The following is a 22,514-nucleotide window of genomic DNA, read 5'->3' on the forward strand; positions in this document are numbered from 1 at the left end:
TGACTGGCCACTGTTGTTACAGTCCATGACCACTAGGGGGATTGGCTGCACACCTGAGGTCCCACAGCACACGATACACAGAGCAGAAATGTGCAGGCTTATTCTACTCCAAAATAAAGCTCATCTATTCCAAGAATACACAGTCTGCAACCAAGTGTTACTGTAATGGGACATAGAATTCCTTTTTCAATATAAATATATATTTTTTATTTCAAAATCTGAGGCATTTCAAACACATAGAGAGTGTGACATTGAATATGAGATAACTGTTGAAATGGTGTCAGTCGTGGGTTTGAAAATAAATTAAATCCAAATGATTATATGATACACAGATTAACAGTGTAATCCAATCAGGTTTTAAAGAATTTAATCCACTTAATTGATACTGAAATGAAAGGGAGACAATTATATTGTTTTGTTCAAGGCTTCAGTTCAATTTGTTCAACTGGAATTCACCAGTTTATAGTCTGACAAAGAAAAAAAAACTTCTATAAAACCCGAATATTTCAACCATTAATAAAACCTGATTTACTTGCTGCTTGAGTTTAAAGTGGGACTTTTAACAGTCCTATGTCGCTATCTATTTTGTCATGTATATTAGCATGTTGATTAAGACATGTTTTAATTTTCCTCCTCTATCTTTGATCATACTCTCCTTTTTTCTCCCCAACCCAATAGCATGACCATGCTAATGCTAATAGTCATCCCCTGTGGCTAATTTGTTTAGGTATGGTTGTGATAATGCCCATCTGTTTCACCCCATCCCTCCAGTGATCTGTTTGACCACGTCATGTACAGTATTGTTCAAAATAATAGCAGTACAATGTGACTAACCAGAATAATCAAGGTTTTTAGTATATTTTTTATTGCTACGTGGCAAACAAGTTACCAGTAGGTTCAGTAGATTGTCAGAAAACAAACAAGACCCAGCATTCATGATATGCACGCTCTTAAGGCTGTGCAATTGGGCAATTAGTTGAAAGGGGTGTGTTCAAAAAAATAGCAGTGTCTACCTTTGACTGTACAAACTCAAAACTATTTTGTACAAACATTTTTTTTTTTTCTGGGATTTAGCAATCCTGTGAATCACTAAACTAATATTTAGTTGTATGACCACAGTTTTTTAAAACTGCTTGACATCTGTGTGGCATGGAGTCAACCAACTTGTGGCACCTCTCAGCTGTTATTCCACTCCATGATTCTTTAACAACATTCCACAATTCATTCACATTTCTTGGTTTTGCTTCAGAAACAGCATTTTTGATATCACCCCACAAGTTCTCAATTGGATTAAGGTCTGGAGATTGGGCTGGCCACTCCATAACATTAATTTTGTTGGTTTGGAACCAAGACTTTGCCCATTTACTAGTGTGTTTTGGGTCATTGTCTTGTTGAAACAACCATTTCAAGGGCATGTCCTCTTCAGCATAGGGCAATATGACCTCTTCAAGTATTTTAACATATGCAAACTGATCCATGATCCCTGGAATGCGATAAATAGGCCCAACACCATAGTAGGAGAAACATGCCCATATCATGATGCTTGCACCTCCATGCTTCACTGTCTTCACTGTGTACTGTGGCTTGAATTCAGAGTTTGGGGGTCGTCTCACAAACTGCCTGTGGCCCTTGGACCCAAAAAGAACAATTTTACTCTCATCAGTCCACAAAATGTTCCTCCATTTCTCTTTAGGCCAGTTGATGTGTTCTTTGGCAAATTGTAACCTCTTCTGCACATGCCTTTTTTTTAACAGAGGGACTTTGCGGGGGATTCTTGAAAATAGATTAGCTTCACACAGACGTCTTCTAACTGTCACAGTACTTACAGGTAACTCCAGACTGTCTTTGATCATCCTGGAGGTGATCATTGGCTGAGCCTTTGCCATTCTGGTTATTCTTCTATCCATTTTGATGGTTGTCTTCCATTTTCTTCCACGTCTCTCTGGTTTTGCTCTCCATTTTAAGGCATTGGAGATAATTTTAGCTGAACAGCCTATCATTTTTGCACCTCTTTATAGGTTTTCCCCTCTCTAATCAACTTTTTAATCAAAGTACACTGTTCTTCTGAACAATGTCTTGAACGACCCATTTTCCTCAGCTTTCAAATGCATGTTCAACAAGTGTTGGCTTCATCCTTAAATAGGGGCCACCTGATTCACACCTGTTTCTTCACAAAATTGATGACCTCAGTGATTGAATGCCACACTGCTATTTTTTTGAACACACCCCTTTCAACTAATTCAACTAATTGCCCAATTGCACAGCCTTAAGAGCGTGCATATCATGAATGCTGGGTCTCATTTGTTTTCTGAGAATCTACTGAACCTACTGGTAACTTGTTTGCCACGTAGCAATAAAAAAATATACGAAAAACCTTGATTATTCTGGTTAGTCACATTGTACTGCTATTATTTTGAACAATACTGTATCTCTCTTGGGACTCGACCGAGGCTTTGCAAATCGCCCTGCACTTCATTCTTACACTGTCCACACGCTGCCATCCCAAACACTGCAGCTCTTCCTGGCCGAAACCCAATCCCAACCAAATTAACCAGCCCTTGATCAGGGAGATTAGATAACCCTCTTGCTGAATAAGCCTTTGGCTCGTGTGAAGGGTTTTTGCTTTCTTCTGCCCCTTTCCTTCTGTTCTCTTCTTTTGTTGGACCTCTTTTTTGGTTTTTGCTTGTGACCCTCAGCATACAAAAGAAAAAGCCCCAGAGAAAGTGAGAACACAAAGCCAAAGGGAACAGTTGAAACATCACTGAGTCTCAGCCAGGGACTTTTTGAAGTGGTGGCACAAAATAATTTTAGACGTCTCTTGTGGTAAGATGTGGTAAGATGATCTTAGGTTGACAGTACTTGTGGTCTGATGGGATTCCGGGCCATAAACTCAAATATAAAGTGGTTGATTCCGATGGGAATGGACTTGATATCTTCTAAACTGTTTAGTATCAAAAAGGGAAAGGAAATTGCTGATTCATTCTGTTTTAATGGGTTATCAGGTGCATTGTAATGTTCAATGGCAGGTGTAAAGACTTAAGTTCTCACAGGGCCCTTTACTAAGTGTTTGATTGGGAGATGTAGTCTGGAGGGAGGCTAGGGTTATATCAAGATGGGAACAGAGTGTGAGTGTGCACTTTTGCGTCAGCAACAACAGATGTTCAAATATAGTCATGAGACCTCCGTCACCGCGGCCCAACTGTGTGAGGATGTTACAGCTCTCTGCTGAACCTGCGATTTATGGCACGTAACGTCCCCTACAGCTGTCCAACAACTCAACAGCTCTTTCCCTTTCCCCTCTGCTTTACTCTGTCTCTTTCATGCTTTAGTAGCTTATTAATGGTTGAGTAACACAATTTATTCTCTCCTTTCAGATTCGAGTGGATGGTCCCACCTACGGTGCTTTACAATACGAAACCATCCAGGTGGTCGACAATGGGCCGATTCTGCGAGACATGGCCTTTTCATCTGATCAGCATTTCTTGTATGTGATGTCAGAGTCCCAGGTGAGTCACTGCTACCATTTGCCCGAAATGCATCACGATTTACACAGCACTCAGGGGCCGGGAAAGAAGGAGAAATAAAATTATACCAGAATTTAGGGGTTTCACTTACTGTAATTACAGCCTGAGAGGGGCAGCCAAAGAGAGGGACACTTTACATTATAAAAAGTTACATGTGATGGATTGGTGGATTGGACTTTTACACATGTGTGTGTCCAAAATACACACATAATGGCCCAATCGGTGTAATGGAGTAGATCTGGCTCCATCCTGGATATCTTTAGCACTGCTGAAGCTTATAAATCTCAAAATCAGAAAAACACTGCATGCACTTAGTGCTGTAAAAACACCCTTACTCAGATAACCTGTCATCAGGTTTGCAGCTCAGGCTTTTATTTCTTGAGGCATAAATAATGCTTTGAATATTACCCAACACAGTGTTTTAGGCCGCCTGTGTTGTGGTATACACTGTTTATCATTCAGTGAAAAGTATCAAGTCTGCTGCACAAGTCAAAATAGCACTTAAAAGGTTGTTAATGTTGACTATTAGGTGTTTAACCTTTGACCTCTGAACCCAAGATGAGGTTCTCCACTCTTTTATACAACCTTAAATACACTCCAGACTGCACTTAGCAGGATTTAAGGTTCCCAGCTACCTCTCACACAAATATACTTACAAAGTATTACAATACTTTGTCCGAATATTGTGGCAAATTCAAGATGACATTTTTACCCACAAATCCTTTTACTTCAATACAAAGCTGCTGTAATGTAATGCCACACTCAGACCTGAAAGCGGACACTCAGCCAATGTCGAGATTTATAGCAATGGCTATAAATCTGAAATCTCATTCAGTAAAATTCAGTTCACTAGCAGTGAGGGTCAGTGGATGGTATACTGGGATTGAAGGCACAGCTAAGGTGGAGCTAGACAATCACATTGGCAGGACACAGCTTATGAATTGCCTAGTCTGCAAAAGTTAGTTTGGACACACTGTCAGACAAAGTTAATTTCACATTTACAGTCAGATTTATTATCGCAGGGAATATCTAGAAATTTCACGTGAGGGCATAAGATTTGCCCACGCGTATTTCTCAGTGGATCCAGATTCACTGTGTTGTCATCAACAAAGATGTTAAACTAGAAACTAGGTTCTTTGGGTCACTCTCACTAACTTTAGCAATGCTGTAAACATGATTTAATTGAAAGTGTGGTTTAAAACTAGGCCATGAACATCAACTCGAGTCTTAAGGGAAAGGAAAGATGTTTTCTTTGACGTGAATAAATACCAGAGTTGGACCTGTGGTGCTTTGCCAATGAATAATCTTACCCTGTTGCAATTAGCCTATTAGCCCAGTTAGAGAGTTGTCGCCTGGTATCTGTTTAGTACCGAACATCAGGGGATCACATCTACTGGGGAATCATGCATATATTTAGAAGCTATTTAGTGAACATGCATTCTCTCATCCCACCTGTAATTCTACTGCTAACCCAAAGCCCCCCCAGCACACACTAGGGTTGGGCCAATAGTCGACAGCTGACAGATATTGCATATATATATATAGTCTATAGCTGACAGACATTGCAATATTGAGCTGATATCGTGATTCCTCACAAAAACCCCCCACCTAGCCCCTCTCCCGCAATCAGCCGCATCACAGTTCCATGTTCGGAAAGGAAATGAAGTGTATTACAGAAATCCTAAAGGGAATAAATAGCCTATGAGATGGGAGCGAGATTAAATAAAAAAAATCTATTTCAATACTTTTTCTTATCGTTGGGTAAGTATAATGTATATATATTGCAGGCATCAGGAAGCTGCTTTTGAAACCGCTTTCGATTGGGCGCTCTCATTTTACTTTCACTTTCGAGATCCATCCCCCACCCCCAATGTCATTGTCCATCCCAATGTTTCATTGTAGACATCATCCGATACCAATTTGGTAGACATCACTCAACCCTAGCACACACATGCATTCTAAAAGATTTATTCCAGTTTGCTTTAAAATTTCATGATCTGTGATGTAACACAACGCTTCTTGCATCACTAGCACAAAATCCAATGAATCACAGATTCACAGGTTGAATGATTCTGATTAATCTTTCCTTGAATAAACTCAGAATCAGTTACTCAGTGAACTGTTTTAATTATTTGATAGTTTTAATATTTCCACGAATTCAGATCTCTAACAGACTTGGTTTTCATCTCTGTGTTTACACTTTTGTTTGTTTTGCTATGAATAACAGAGAGACATGCCATTTTTGGGCTTGTTTCTTTCAGTCTCAGTCTCTCCGACTCTCGTGGTTTGTCTCTAGCTCTGTGGTTGAGATGTCTGCATTAATATTTATGACTGATAACAAAAAGCAGAAATTCTCATGACTGTTTTTGTGGTCGGGCCTGGTGCATCTGCTCAATGCTTGCATGCACACACACAAAACCTGTACCACTTAAACTGTTTACCACTTTCTCTTTCATGTCCCTTAAACTCCCTCTCTCTCACACATATATACTTTTTTTCGTTTGTGTCACATTTGTGTTCGCAGGGTGTTCGCAGGGTCTAAATCAATAAATCAATTTAGAAAAAAATAAGGCCCTTAAAAGGTATTAAAAAATCTTAAATGGAATTTTCTATTAAATTTGGAATAATCTTTTCATTATGTGCATTTTTCCGAATAGTGGGGTTCTGTGTAGTTTATTTATAGACGTCATCTGTTACGGCACTCCGTGATAGCATGGGGCATGTTACTTGATCCCACTCTTGCTGAATTTCTGATCATTACCACCCGCTTCCATCCGCTCTCACAACTTTTGTGTCCGCTCCCACAAACAAACTAATATTGTATATAATTTTGTGCATCAGATAGCCGCTATCAATATGTGGGGTATTGAAATCACTAATGAGCGCTTTCAGTCGCAGTTTACTTTCACTTTTGATTTTGGAATCATGCACACACTGTAAAGGGAATGATATAAGAAATGAGAAATGTCAATGAGCTCAGGATCTGTTGAGGAGCAGTTAGTTATCTCTCCTTACTCTTGACCCGTAATCTGTCAAATCTGACTCCTGCAGCTTGTGTTGGATGCACGGTTGTTGTTTTTTCCATGTAATTGGGCTGCTTTTAAACTGTTACCATAGGTTGAATTTTCCCTGTGGATTAAAGGTTTTAAATATTGCATAGATTACATTTGCCTTCTACCATATAATAAAACTAAATATTCTAAACATGACCCTGGACCACAAAACCAGTCTTAAGTCGCTGTGGTATGTTTTTTAGCCATAGCCAAAAAAAAAACATTGTATGGGTCAAAATTTAAAAAAATTTATTTTATGCCAAACATCATTAGGATATTAAGTAAAGATCATGTTCCATGAAGATATTTTGTAAATTTCCTACTGTTAATATATCAAAACTTAATTTTTGATTAGTAATATGCATTGCTAAGAATTCATTTGGACAAATTCAAGCTTTCAGATGATATATACAGTATGTATACATCTATTATTATTATATTTTTTTTTACTGGCACAGGATGCACAATTAAAATGATGTAATATTTGTGATCATTATTTTACCTTCCATGATCAATCATACTTGATCAGTTGCAGTACTGACAGTCTGTCTCAAGTCTGTATCAAATCGAGCACTCTGTAATCACAGGTAAACTGTCTGACTGGTCAGGTGTTTGTCATGAGAAGTGTTCCACAAAAGAGCTATGGTTTGCAGACAGTTATAAGAGTTGATGTTACAAATACATCTTTTGAATATACCTTGTACACTCATTGCCCGTTAGCTTGGAGAGCTTTATTTTCCCTCTTCAGTAAGTTTTGTTTATTGGTCTAATTCTTGTTTCTTGGGTTGCATTGGGTTAGTCCCTCAGTTAATTGTCTTGTGCTTCGTTCCCACCCTTCTGAATTATGTTGCATTGATAAGGAGTTATCACAAAGACTGTTCAGTTGTGCTATCTTACAGACAGTATATAGTAAATGTAAGTTAAAGTGTCACCAATGTAACCAGTTAAAACTTGGAGTGGCAAAGAGGTCTTAAAATGTATGGTAAGAGTCTTAAAGTCTTAAAAGGTATTACATTTGTGGTCTCTGTTATGTTAAAGCTTGGAGGCTGCTTGAAAATCCTGCATGATACACCGTGACTGAATTTAGTGTACACATAAGGAAAATTATAGGTTTAGTAAACGAGAACATGCAACATTTTTGGATTAACCTGTAACATCTCACGTTAAGTGGATGCTAGAACAATCATGAGCACACACTGTCATACAAATTCCCTGTGGGAGAAATGAGTAGAAAAACAAAAACACTAGGTTGATAATCTCCTGCTGGTCCATCCGTAAAAGCAGGGAGAGAAAGAGATAGAGGGAAGGAATGAGAGAGGTTTGGAGGCAGGGAAGGATAGTGTTTGGGAGCGGAGGAGGTCTGGGTTATATTTGTGATTTATGGCCGATAGGCTGAACGTGCTGGGGTTCGAGAGCTCTAAGTACAGCACTGATCACACTTCCCATGAAACCAGGCCTGTTGATATCCTGGTTATACCGCATGAGCCATCTAAAGCATGATGTCCACTGCAGTGGACTTTACTTTGTCATTTTTAATTACTAAGAGTCAACCATAATTCTCTATGGCTGTCATCTATTATATTATTATTACATAACAGATGGGATGTACAAATCCAATTCATTTTCTCTGTAGAGGAATTGATGTTTAAAGATCATTTGAAAAGCTTTAAAGATCTTCTGTGAGCTACAAGGATGATGGTACAATAATTATAATGATTAAAAAATGAATAATTGTTTAACATTGGAATTATTTGTGAAAGACTTCAATACCCCTGATTTTTCCAAAAGAAAATCTCCCCAAATCAGAGAATCAAAACAAGCAAATGATCTATATACACAATAAGTGTCTTTAAACCAAATGGATACAGTATAGTTTTGATTTATATTGGATTATGTTGGATTTAGGTTGGTTGAATGACTTATAACTCTTGAACTAAGAAAAAATCCCTATGGGAAAATTACTTTGACAACCAAGAATGGTGAAAAAGTTGACAATCAAGTATGGTGAAAAAGTTGGCGGGCACTGTTGCACTTTATTGTGGCTGTATAAGTGACTGACAACAAGAAATACAGTTGGAAATTCTATTCTTGCTTTGAAGTAAAAAGTGACATTTTAGTTTGTTTTTATAAGATAATTCATGCATTATAAAGGTTGTACACTTGGATGATAACTAAGTAAATAATGATAATAATAATAATAATTTAAATATTTCTGATGAATTAGAATAATTGGAGATATTCTTTTACTTTGTATTATAAATTATAAGGTGACTTATTACCTTTACTGATCACTTTTTTCTTCGAAGGCTCTCTGTTTCTTTCTCTCTCCCTCTCTTACTCTCTCTTTCTAATTAATCCCCTGATTATCCCTCTAATTAAATCTGGCTATTTTCCTGTATCATTTTAAACAGCATGATAAATGCGTCTTTTTAAGGAAAGGGGCTAGACTGTCTGTTGAGAGTGATGCAGATTACAGTTATCAGAGCTCGCAGCTAATTATTGCGCTTGGCTTTTTGTCCACGTTTGTCATCCTTTCTTTCAGGGCTAAGTGTTTTTATTGTAACCTTAGACAATGTCAGCACCAGGCGCGTGTGTGTGGTCAGAGGGACAGCTGGGAGCTCTAATGACAGAGGCCTTGGCTATAGTTCCTCCTGCATTAAATGAATGGCAGGGAGGTTCAGAGCTCAATGGAGTTACACAAATTGCTGGTCTTGGCACATTAAAGCCTTTTGTTCTGTCAGTACCATCCAAATGGAAGTTGTGTTCTTCTCTCCCGCAGTTTACTGTCATTTTACACCGGATCTTCGGATCAGTCTTTTGTGTGAAACACGCTGCGGTGAATGTGTACGCCTGGGCTTTGTCCTGCCCTAGAACGTTCTGTCTGCAATTTAAGACAAGTGCTGCTTCGATGGCTTCATTTGAATCTAAAGGATCGATGCTCGTTTTCCTTATTTTCAGTGAGATTAAATAGATTTTCTGTCTGTGTTTCTCATAACAGCTATGTCACAAAGCGGGCTGGAGACGGTGGCTTCGCTACACTCTCATGCTTGCAGCATATTCATAATTCATAGAGGGCAAGTTGAAACTGCAGGTAGTATAAGTGTTAATAATTTAAAGCATGTCTCACACCAACCAAACAGCTCAAAGTCAAACTCTTTCATTGAAGATCAGCTCTGGGCATTCATAGGTGGGATAAGGCATCTGCCACCTCATCAGAACAGGTTTAATAAAGACAACCTTTAATTTCAATTACGAGCTGCCGTTTAATGGCAGTCCCATATGCAGCATTCGTCACCAATCCTCCAGTGTGACATCGGGATCTTGAGAACATTTCCTTGTAATATTGCAGTGGCCTACTTAGACCGCAGCCCATTGTGTTTGAGTGAATAGAATTACTCAGGACCTCTGGATGCGTTTGCCACACTTTCTGAGGAATTTTAATCAATGAGAGCAAAGGAAGTTCTCCTGAAATGCTGAAATTTTGATTAAAAGAGTTCACTGTGAAGTGAACACAAATATCAGTTTGCAAGCAAGACATGCAGAAGAAAACATGCAACAAGTGTTTTATTGAACTTTGGGAAAACATTTCGGCCAGATATTTTCTTCAGAAATAGAGCTAGGGTTACTCTGTATCAGTGTATTTATCTATTTCAGTGCATATTGAAATTAATCATAGTAATGAGCTTCCAACTAGTTACCTCCTTTCACGTAAAATTCTGAGTTTCTAACTTCATCTTCAGCTTCAGCTGGTATTAACACAAGTATTGACTAGAGTGGCCGTTGTTGGAGCTGTAATGTGCTCCAGACATGTGCAGTGTAAATAAGCAGTTATCCATCCAAGCATTAATGGCAAGGACAACCCCTTATGCTTGAGAGCAGCCACGTATGAGGTGTTTCTTTGAGGTTAAAGTAATGAAAGTTTTTTTGATATAGCCTGTTCCTTTTTCGAATTGCCTGAAAAACAACCTCACATGAGCGATATATGGGAGTTGTTCCAAAATTAAGTGTTTCCATTAGGCGTATTTCCAATTAGCAATTTTTAATTTGCACAATTTGAAGAGAAATGGAAATGCAGCTACTGAAAAGTTGTAACATTTTGTAAAAAGATTTTACTGTAACTGTAATAGGTCTAAAATGTAGGCTAAAGTGTAGTTCAATGCTGCATATTTAATATACTTTTTTTATTAGTTGATGCTATCTGTCATGTTTTTCCATTAAAAACTTTAAGAGCGCATATAGCAGGACTAATGTTATAATTGAAGTATTTTGCTGTCATTATCAGCAAAGCTGCATGTGGACCCATTATTAGATTTTTGCATTAATGACACACTGTTTTCCTAATGAATGTTGTTCAGTTGCTTTGACGCAATGGATTTTGTTTAAAGTGCTATATAAATAAAGGTGATTTGACTAGAGTTACCATAGAAATTAAACACTTCTGAGTCCGATGCCTTGAAAGGCTATAAGTTACTACCTCGTAATTACAGTAATTCCGACACATGCAGCAGTAGTAAGACTTTTGCTTGGTTGATTCCCCAAAGCATGTAAACAAAGCTGTGTTATTCTCATAACTCATTTGAGTGGACTGATACAGCAACATTGGCTCAACCAATGGTGTGAGTTTAACCAACCAATGGAAGATAAGGAGTGTATTTTTTTTTTTAGCAAATCTATCTGTACTACTAGTGGCACAAAAATAATCCGCTTCACCATTAAAAAACAATAAAAGTCTATAATATGTCCCTGCAATAAAAGATGAGAGGTAGAGTGTTGTTCGTTCAGCGTGCGTGTGTGTGTGTGTGTGTGTGTGTGTGGCTACCCAGATCTGTTTTCTATGGTGTGTTTAGTGATGTGGTTTCTGGGTTTGGTGCCTGTAGGCCTAATGATGTCGTCTGGATAGAATCAGCTCTGATATGTTTGTGACGACCGGGAGTGGAGTATCAAGGCCTGAATGTAAATCCAGTTAGCACACAGAGTGGCTGGGTTCACAGCACACGTAATTGCATTTTCCATCTGTGAAGCCCCCAGGGCCTCGCAGGGCACAGCCTGTTTAACCATGACTATGACCAGCTACCAGACCTGAGCACCCGCTGCGGTTTTAAGGAAAGATGTGTGTCAGATTTTGACCAACTTTCTCCAGAAAGATGCTGTGTGGGAAATCACCTGATATTGTAATGATACAGTTATTCTAGCTTCATCTAAAAACTGTCAGTTCCATATAAAGTCATGATTGTAAGTAAGGCATTCTTGATTCTCAAAAAGTATAAACACAAATGGCTCAACATCAGCTGAACTGCTTCGAGAAACAGATGTCGATAGGAGGTTCCCACAATGGTATATACTCTATATAAATGTGTTAGTGCATATATATGTAAACTGTAGGTGCTTTAATGAGGGGTGTATTTTTATCTCAAAATTGTGTGTAAATGTATTATTGCATGTTGTGTCTGTTAATGAGACGTTGTGATTAGAGTCACAACATCTCAGTGCTGCGGTGTTTGTTACCATCAGAGACAAGAAAATCACAGCTCATATTACCAGCTTTCATCTTCCACTGACACGCTCCCTATACACATATAAATGCACTTTTCATGACCCCCTCTGATACCCAAATGACAGCGATATTTCTCGTCAGCCAAGCTCTGTGTATGTGCGTTAGCAGTGAGATTCTTTTAAGATGGACATTGATGGATTTGTTTCATAAATCAGTTATGATGGGAAGTTGTCATCTGTCTTCTGCTTCACTGGTGGTTAAACATCCGAAATTGGGCAGAAAGGGAGGGATACGTGTGTGTGTGTCTGAGGGAAAATTTAATTTAAATATTAGTGTGTGCTTTTTTCGGTGTTAGCTACAGTTTTTGTGCTTATTTAAACTCATATTTTATAAGCTTTTCTAATTTTATTTTAATATTTTATTTATATATTTATCTATTGTGCTGTCATATCCCTAGCGATAATACAGCTTAGTTGTGATAGGCTGAAGCTCAGCGAATGTTTGTTTTTAGCCAATGATTGGCTAGGTCGATCTTAGTGTGTTGTATGGCAGATATTGTTCTGCTACAAAACAACAATGTCGCTTCTTTCCTGAAGCCTGTTGATTCTGTGACTCATCGTTTCCTGCAAACACTGCATTATGCCTCTGATAAGGGCAGATGTCTCATGCACACATTTTTAATCATCTATTGTTTTTATACTGAGATAATAATATACATTTATCCCCTACCCATAAACCTAACATTTACAGAAACCTTTCAGAATTATAATTTTTTTCATTTATATGTTAATTAAACCTGATGCAGTTACATAGTCTTGTACATAGGTTTCTGAGATGGCTAAGTTGGGCACTCTTGGTGAGTTCAAACATTCGGTTTAATTGAATAAACATATACAGAGAGCCAAAAAATGTTGTCCAGGTAGGCAGCTTACAAGGTTTTAAAACACATGTATTGTCACCTTTCACGCTAGTTCAGCATCAGCATGCCTTGAACTTTCGTAGATGTACAAAAGAGCTAGAAATGGCTCTCAGTGAGTCAGAGGAAGTTTGTTAATGCCAGCAGAGGAGCGTTGAGCTACAGATGAGCCCAGTGGATTAGACTCCATAATAAACCACAGCTCAGCTCCGAGACGACTGAGAAACTCTGCCAGTCAGTCAGGTCTGTGGGATTTACTGACGGATTTGGTGAGGAAAGAGAAATGGAAGAGGACTTTATGTTTGATTAGGTTAGCAGGGTGATTAAAGTGGACTTTAATGACCAGGTATTACGAAACAGGTGATGAGAAGCCCACTTTTAATTTGACACGCAGTGTCTCATGCTATAGCCATCATTGTGGAAGCTCTTATATAGTTTTATTAACATGCGCTCTGTTCCACAACATTCCTACCATCAAGAATGAGCCTTTGATTCCTTAAAATGCTGCCTTCGTAGGCAGCTAGTATTTTGAAAGAGAACGAGAGATGCCCCTTTCTGAGTTAACTGCTGCATTAATCTGTTGGGCAGTGTCATTTGTCACTTTGCCTCATTATCTGCTGGTCTCAATCCTTTTACAGAGCTTTCAGATAAATGACTAATAATCTAACGGATTTACAACATAATGAGATTCCTGAGTCGGCGCCACTCCTTTTCCAGCTTGGAAGGGCAGCGGGAAGTCCTCTTTCTGGATACATTTGTCTTCTTCCTTCTTCTGTAGTCTCTGTCTCTCTCTATCGCCGTGGGGAGTGTGTTAAAGCATGCTCTGTTCTGGGCCGTTGAGACACGGTGCAGAATTCATAGTCATGCGTTAGCGACGGCAGAGAGCGCACATCCTCTCTACACCAGTGGAGGGCACTATTCATAGACTCACTTGCTGCATCTCACAGGAAGTGCATGGAATATATGCTACCTAGGATGATGATGCACTTCCTGATTTAATTCTGTTTTTTGATCTGATTACGTAGATTTTTGATTCAATTTAAAATTTTGATTCAATCCGATTCATTTGGATATATCTCTTATAGTTACATTGTCTATTCTGGTTATACTCTCAGCTAATAAATTATATAGAGAACCTTCTACTTTTACAAAACATTATAATTTATATAATTATTAACAGCTGGGCCCAAACTTTGCAGTTTCAGTATCTGTTTAACATGTGACTTTATAATGATCCATTAAAAGGACTGGTTTAAATGAATCATTTGTTTGTGAATCAGTTAATGTACAGTAAGAACTGATTTCATCTGTTTAAACACTTTCACAAAGTTGGATGTTTGAAAAACCTGTTTGAATGCAGTCATTATATTTGCCTTTGTGTTTGGTGAATCTGTTGGCACAGAAATGACACACCTGACCTTTAAGGTTAATGATTTGAGCACAGTGAGTCTCGAATTGAGTCTCGAATTGGCCCAAAAAATGATCCAGCCTAACGTAGCAACCTAGCAGGGCATTTCAATACACTGTTAAGCATCATAGCATTATAGCAGTGGGTTTTGCATGGGCAGGCACCACTCTAATATTCTTCCGAAAATGTGAAAATCTCATATTATCAGTATTATTATTAAAAGAGAGGTGTGCAGACAGATGGCTCTGCTTTTGCCCTAAAAATAGGCTGTTTTTCACATCATATGATGATAGGGTTTATGCCTAGCTGAATGGAGGAAGTATGAACACGCACACACATCCATACTCGCACATGAGATTATATATTTCATCTGTCGGTCGGTCTTATTAATTTCAGATCTTTTTTTATCATTCATGTGTTGCATACAGATCTGATGCTTTGTGAAAGCTCTTCACAGTCTGTGAACACACACACACGGAGCAAGACACAGACCTTTCCAAAAGCGCAACAGGTTTTCATAAATAGTAAGAAAACCTGTCGTATCGGGAGGAGAATTTCACGGGCGGCTCCAAAACCCTTATCATTTTCTAAATGTAATGAGAGTCAATCTCCCTCTCTGCTCACCAAGGCCTAACCTGCAGTCTCTCAGGCCCCCTATGCTAAGGCAGGCGCTCTATCACAATGCCTGATAATTTACCTCTTCATAGCTGTGAAATGGAGGAAGAGAATTCAGGTGTGCAGTCGGGGATAAACGGGGGGCTTTGTGGCGGCACCAAGACCAGCTGACAGGCATCATGTGTGCGTGACGAGAGAGGAATGACTATTCTCTTGGATTTAGAACCTCAGACTCTCACACGGCGGTGAGATCGTGCCATCTGGAGCACTCTTCCGAAGGATGCCCTCTTTCAGTCGCAACCTCTTGGTCTCTCTTTTTCACCTATTGCTTTCTCTTTCTGTAATAGCTGTAAATCTAGCTATCCCTTTAAAGCCATTTAGAAAACAGTTTTTTTCTTTTTTGCTCATATTTTCTGTAAATCCCGGTCAAAATGTTACTGTAAGAGCCTTAGGATGGAGAAATCAGAGGCCGATATTAGATACGGTTTAAATGGATTGTGCTTTTAGACAGTGAAAGATATTTTTCATCTTGTCTTTCTCAAAATGTGTCAAAAGGCCAAGACTTATGAGATTGTTCCAAAATTGCACATTTTGACTATGAACCCAGTAAGGTTTTATTTTTTTCTCCTACGTATTTTCTTACAAGCTCCCAGTCTCCGTGATGCCCCATCATGTAATTTTATTCATGTTATTCATTTCCATTGTGCCTAATACCTAAATTGTCATTAGTGGCCAATAGCAGCTCCAAGGCATTTAGCAGTGGCCAAAAGAGATTTTCAGAATGATTTGTTCTCCTTGTACACTTTTAGATGTCAATTTGGGTTGGAGTATTTAATCATATCAGGTGCCTCTGTAAAATAGCAGTAGATAATTCAGTCTAGAATTATCTCCTGGATAGTTTGAGAAAATACTGACAATAAAATAACTCCCCGAATGCTGAAATGACCTCGCATCCCCTCTCAAAAAGTTTACCACATGAATGGGTGTCATGACATTCTTGATTTAGTTTTTCTGCATTGTTTTGAACTCTGTATAGTTTGTGTCATCTGTCCGAATTATTCACATAAATGTCGCTGAGATATCTGTAAGAATGTTCCAGAAAGAGAAAGAGTTTGACAGAACTTCAAAACACAGCAAGCAGTAAACACGCTGATGGATGAGTGCTGACAACAGAACAAGAGCGAAGTAAATATGAGCCGTGATTCACTGCGACCGGTCACTCTGCTCTTATATAAATGTTATAGTCAAATCTTCTCAATCTTAAAACACCGTTTCACTCTCGGGCCTGACTTAAATGGAAAAAAAGGCTCATTTCTTTCTTAAAAAATAAAAACGCCACTGTGGTGAGGCCAGTAATGATGTCGTCTGTCATTCGTCCTGCCTGACCGCTCTGGACCTATCGGCAGTCATCTAAACTGTGATTGACAGTAGTCATCCACCAGTGACAAGTCATCAATCAAAGCAAAAGAAAACTGAGGGCTCCGGGCCGTATCCATGGAGACAGGAATGGCAGAGGGTCCTCGCTTTCCCAGCTCTTACATCTTTGGTTCGGCTCTGTTCGGTTTGTTTCCCATCAGCTCCACAGTGCCTCTCTTTCTCTCAAGTGCTAATTGGCTGTAAACAGTAAGATGCACTAGCTGGAGTTGACATCCCAGGATGAGCTCTCTCTGCAGATCTTTATCCTGCTGTGTGTGACCAAATGACACATTTAGCAGATGTACACATGTGTGTTCTCGTGAGCCTCTCTGCAAGTCTCTTTGCATTCTGTTTGAGTTTATGTACAAACTATTACCCAGCAGATGATTATTTTTATGTCATTGAATTAAAACAATGAGGAATGCCATTATATTTACAGATTTCATTGAACACCTGGAAAGTGTTAATTAGGGCCCAAGCACCGATAGGTTTGAGGAACCTATTGGAATTGTTTAGTTAATTCTTCTTCTCTAAAATGAATCACATTTTTGAGGGCCCAAACATGCTCAAACTCATGAAATTTTGCACCCACGCCAGAAGTGGTGAATGCATCTGATATGGGTTTCAGAAGTGGGTGTGGCCAAATGGCTCAGTAGTGCCACCTATACAATTTCAGAAGCGCTCCTCAAGTTATTTTTCACATACATCTACGAAATTCTGCAGACACAAGAAAACACACCAATACCTACAAAAAAGTCTCCCAGTACAAAGTCCAAAAACCAACAGGAATTCTGTTATTTTCAATTTTCTCAGCAAGTTTTGTGCAAGTTAAAACAGATCGTCACCAAATTTGATCAGTGTAATCTAAAGCACTTTGTGACATTAGATTTCTGTAACAGGGTGTGTCAGTGGCGGCCTGACAAACTTTGTTGTTTCACCATGAAAAAGGAAGTTGTTATAATTCAGGAATACAATGTTATATCTGCCCCAAACTTCACATTTGATAAGATTTCTGCCTGAACACATGCTCATTCCCATATTCAGTGATAGTCATAGCACCACCTGCTGGCAACAGAAAATGGCACGCTTTATACTTTAATGACTTCCTCCTAGAGATTTAATGACATCAACATTATGGGCCCTATTTCAACGATCTAAACGCAAAGTGTAAAGCGCACGGCCCAGGTGCACTCAGGGCGTGTCCAAATCACTTTTGCTATTTTAACGATGAAAAAGCGGTCCGCATTTTTGGAATGCGTTGTCCCTATTCTCTTAAAAAGTAATGGGTGTAACGTTCAAGAAGCTTGCGCCATGGCAGATCGCTGTTTACATGGCGGAATTTGTTGGCGGAAAAGCTGAACACTTCTCAAGCGAACAAACCGATCTGCTCGTGCGCAAAATTAAAGCCTTGCGTTGCATTGCGCGGGGTGTATGATAGGGCCCTATATTTGTTCAATCTACTCTAAAGTCCATTGCAATGTTCAATTGTGAAGATCTTGAGTTTTTGTCAAAGGATTTAGTCTTGGAGGCCTGACAAAGTTTGATGTTTCACCATGGAAAAGGAAGTTTTTGTAACTCAGCCATAATCATATAATCATATAGCGCAACCTGTTGGCAACAGGATTTGTCATGTTTTACACTAACTCAAATGTACCATGTTCAATCTACACCAAACGTCATGTTTGATCAAAGTCCTGGCTTGAAGATATTCGGTTTTAGTTATAGCGCCACCAGCTGACAGCTAATAGTTTGGCACACATAAACGACTTTGTCATTATTCCTCTGATATTACTTTAAATGCATAATACTGACCATTTGGTGTTCACCTGGTGGCGGTGAGCCTGGCTGCAAGGACCTTTTCAATGCTGCTTGCAGCTTAAATTTTCAGTGAAATTTGACAATATGAACCTTTACGATAAGGCACAGTTGAGATGAGGTCATTTTGTCTGCCTCCAATGTTGTAATCAATGTGAACACACCTTAAGAGAGACATAAATGAATCAAAGTCTCACTCCACATATAGTCTAACTTCTCCGTTTCTCTGTTTGCAGCTGACCCGTGTCCCAGTGGAGGCCTGCGAGCAGTACTCATCCTGTAAAGAGTGTCTGGGATCTGGAGATCCTCACTGCGGCTGGTGTGTGCTTCATAGCATGTGAGTACAACCGTCCTGCACTGACAAGCTCCTGAGGATCATATAAAGGATGTACAGTATATGGACTAGATGTTGTTTAAAGGGAAAGCACCCCCCCCCCCCCCCCCAAAAAAAAGTTAAATATATCATTATTTACTAAAACTGTAATGTACAGTATACAGATATGGTATGACATGATTCAAATTTTTGGGTGGATTATCCAAGAGGCATGCAGGGTGTTATGTTTTCATTTAGAATAATTCAAGTAAGTCACATTTAAGCAACTGTGTGGCCTTTGAGTTAAGGAACAGCTCTCTTTACTGCCTCACATTTTTCCCACTAATGGATCTCAGACACGTGCACACACATGGAAACACGTAAACACAAATACTCGTGCACGGCCACCTTTCCACACACTGTGTAAAAAGTGAGGGTGATGGATGCTTCAGGCCCTCAAGGGATGGCCACATTTCCCACTCCACTGTAAATTGAAAATTGGATTCTTGTCCTCTTTTGAGGACCCCAGAGGAGTGTGTGTGCGGCATGGTGAGCTCAAGCTTTCTCACATCATAGCAGCTCCATATTCAGTGACGTCTAGGTCTTAAAACCCTTTACACACACATGCACACATCACCTGAGAGGCCAGAGAGGGTCTAGCAGACATTTGCAGTATTTCAGACCAAAAGCAACATTGCACTCTTAAGTGCAGGAGAAAGAGAGGGACAGTGAGGAAAGTAAAGAGATGTGTAGAGATTCAGGGCCTATCTCTCTCTGTCTCTCTCAGGGCTTTTGAGTGCTCTAGACGCTACAGGGGCCATGGGCATGGCGTTTGCCACATGGCTGCTCAAGGTCAGGCATGCTTAAAATCTCACACTCATCTGTCTCTCGCCCTCCCGTTCTCTCTCGGTCTCTCTTGCTTTTGTAAAAGCGAGAGCTGCATTAGTGCTGGGCAGTGAGACAGGTGCTCAAATGGCCTGTGCGTGTATCATTTCCTCCTGAGATGTTTGATAGGTTCGGTCTTAAGCTTTGTTGCTAGCTTGAGCTTTGTCAGCTCTAGAGCACTTCCTGATCCAGACCATGTTTAAAGGATGTGTGCAGGTGAATTGAGACACGTTGTACTTCTTGTAGTAAAAATGAGCATGTTCTGTTATTTATTTTTTAATTTTAGCCAATTTGACATTTAGCTATTTTAAGCAATTTGAGCTATTAGTTTGCTAATTTATTTTGTCCATTATATTTAATGTATCACATAATTCGTATTTTTATTAATGATTTCATTATTTTAGCTCTTTACCAGTTTTATAGCAGTATAGCAGTTTTTAGCAGTATTTTTAATCATATTTAAGTCATATCATTTATATATTATTTATTAGCCCTTTAAATATCGATTTAGCTGTATATTCATGTCACCACTTAGGTTTCATTTATACATTTTTTTTAATTTAGATCATCATTTTTTTCAACTCACTTTTTAATTGGCCCACAATTGTTTTTAATATTTAAATACTAAATACAAATCCCATTAAAAAATCTTAAACACCTTTGACTTGTGAATTCACAAGACATAAGACCAATAGAGGATACAAACTTCACAGACTGACCTGTTGATTCAAGTGTGCTTGAAGGCAGATGTGTAGTGTTGCTTCGAATTAGATTGTGTTTTTATTCGATTAGAATTTTGTCCTATTTGTTACATATTTTATTTTACTGCTGAGAATGATGTTATTAGTTTTGTATTGAGTCCAGTATTCGCACTGCAGGAGCAGGCTGATCAACTTGCCATGACTGCCCATGAAGGAAGGAGGTCATTTGTGACTGAAAACTGTGCAGCTAGAGAGAGAGCTGCCTCTTTCTCTCCTTCACTCTGTCAGTTCTCTCTCTGTCCTCTGGCAGCAGAAACAGTGTCAAGTGTACACGGGACACAATGCTAATAAAAACAGCAGCAGTTTGTTGTTTAGCCTCAGGTGGTAGAAGGGCCAGCATTCGCAGGAGGTCTTTATGTTAGTTGGCAACACAACCAGTATGGCTGCATCCGCAGAGGCCAACCCTCGCTTCCATTCAGGCTCTGTGTCGCTTCTTATTTTGGACTCTTTTGTCTCTGCATTTTTCATATCCCCATTCTATTTGTCCCTTCTGTGTTTTTCATTACTTTCTCCTAGCACTCTCTCACTCTCTCTCTCCTCTCCCATGGCCTCATGCCCAGAGAAAGTGAACAGCACCACTCTCTGATGGAGTCATGCAATCCGACCTGGCCTCCCTGGGTCCCCGGCTGATTGATTGCCCTGGAGTTTACCTTTCCCATCCTCTCCTCCCCTGCATACTTAACCAGGATCCTTGTAACTCGAGTCCTGTCCGGAGAGGGCTCTCTCACGCCAAGCATGACTTCTGCCAGTGCTCCCCTTATTTGTCTGCTGTAATCTACCTGTTTTTCATAGGTAATGATGCTTAAAGCAGCATACCTTAACACTGATATGAAACAAAGAGATTCTCTGTCATACAGCAACTGTATGGTTGTCATTTTAATGAGAAATGAAAGACACTGTAAACAGATCAATAGAGAAGTGCAGAGATCAGATGGACTATACTTCTCTCCCTCTTCATTTCAGAGAGTTTGAGGGATTTGTCTGTCCGTCTCTCTTTGTCTAAGGTTCATTCTAATCTATAGTTTTTATTTTTTTTCTTGTTTTTTTTTTTGGGGTAGAAAGACAAACACACATAGTGATGAAAGCCAAAATATTACATTTAAAATGGGTAAACATTATACAATTTGAATATAGAGCTGCTTTGAAATCCCCATATCTATGGAAATGAACTATATGGGTATTAAAATATCTTGAATACTTTTAAAGTTACAGGCATGAAATTCATAATATTTATGGCGCTCCGACAGGTATGTTCTATGCAATTGTGTTGATAGAAAATCACGTGATACATTTCTAGTTTCAACATCATTTGCTCTTCAAATATTCCTCTTTAAAATTAATACAAAAGTATCAGCTGTATGCGAAATGACCCAATTTTGGTTTTTGTCCACTGAACACATGTACAATTTGCCAATTTACTCATGGAGCTGCATTAAGATCACCATATCTCTAGGATTGAACCATTAAGGTACTTTAAAACAAATATACCTAAAGGACAGTTTGTTAAAAATATGAAAGAATATGAAAGAATATTAAATACATTTGTAATACTTTTTGAGTTATAGGCATGCAAACATACCTTACAAAAACATTTTTTACATCCCTGTAAATTGGCTCCAAATCTCAGTTTAAAAATGTCCTTTTGACTCCTTTCTACAAAATAGTGGAATAACCAGAAAATATACATTTGTGAAATGTAATAGTTTGACTTTCATCACTATACATGTTTATCTTTCTCAAAAATTAAGAAAAATATGAATTTAAAAATGTTTTAATAAGAACTGCAGTTATTAATAATTGCCTAATTTTGCTCATCTTACTAGACCATCAAACTGTCTCTGCAAACTCATACAGTTACTCTTCCTCTGCGGAGAAAATCCCAGTTACCATAGTTACCCATAGATTTCTCTAGAGGAACATGAAGAGGAATATCTGGCTATTTATAGAAACAAATACAAGTTTTTGTGCATTTTTGGTAAAAAATAAAATAAAATAAAAAATCCTTAATAGTGTTAATGCACAAAATTCAATTATGATGGCTTAGAAACAGGAAATGTTAGGTATCATTCATGTCTGTAACAAAACCTCTGAGGCACCAGTTTAACACCAGGGTTAGAGGTTTGTTCAGATCACTCAAGGAAGTCATTAGCTCTTTTTCCTGTATCTGTTTCTCTCATGACTCTGCCGACACATCAAATAGCATGACACAGTCTAATGGCACAACGCAACAGAGTTTCAGAGGGCTGTTTTGTGTTAAGTGAGGTCAATATGTTGGCCAGCAGAGCATAAATATAATAATCTAGACTTCTGGAGA

General features: G+C 38.8%; 1 protein-coding gene across 10 annotated transcripts in view; it reads left to right on the forward strand.

Moving 5' to 3' along the window:
* Positions 1–22,514, forward strand: part of plxna4 (plexin A4) — a 213,274-nt gene that overhangs the window by 121,299 nt on the left and 69,461 nt on the right. For all 10 annotated transcript variants that reach the window (XM_052554413.1, XM_052554411.1, XM_052554415.1 and 7 more), the window contains 2 exons: positions 3,375–3,506; positions 18,478–18,578. In XM_052554413.1, coding sequence (XP_052410373.1) covers positions 3,375–3,506; positions 18,478–18,578 — 233 coding nt within the window. The remainder of the gene's footprint in view (positions 1–3,374; positions 3,507–18,477; positions 18,579–22,514) is intronic.

This window comes from Carassius gibelio, chromosome B4, assembly GCF_023724105.1.
Source record: "Carassius gibelio isolate Cgi1373 ecotype wild population from Czech Republic chromosome B4, carGib1.2-hapl.c, whole genome shotgun sequence".
Classification (NCBI taxonomy): Eukaryota; Metazoa; Chordata; class Actinopteri; order Cypriniformes; family Cyprinidae; genus Carassius; species Carassius gibelio.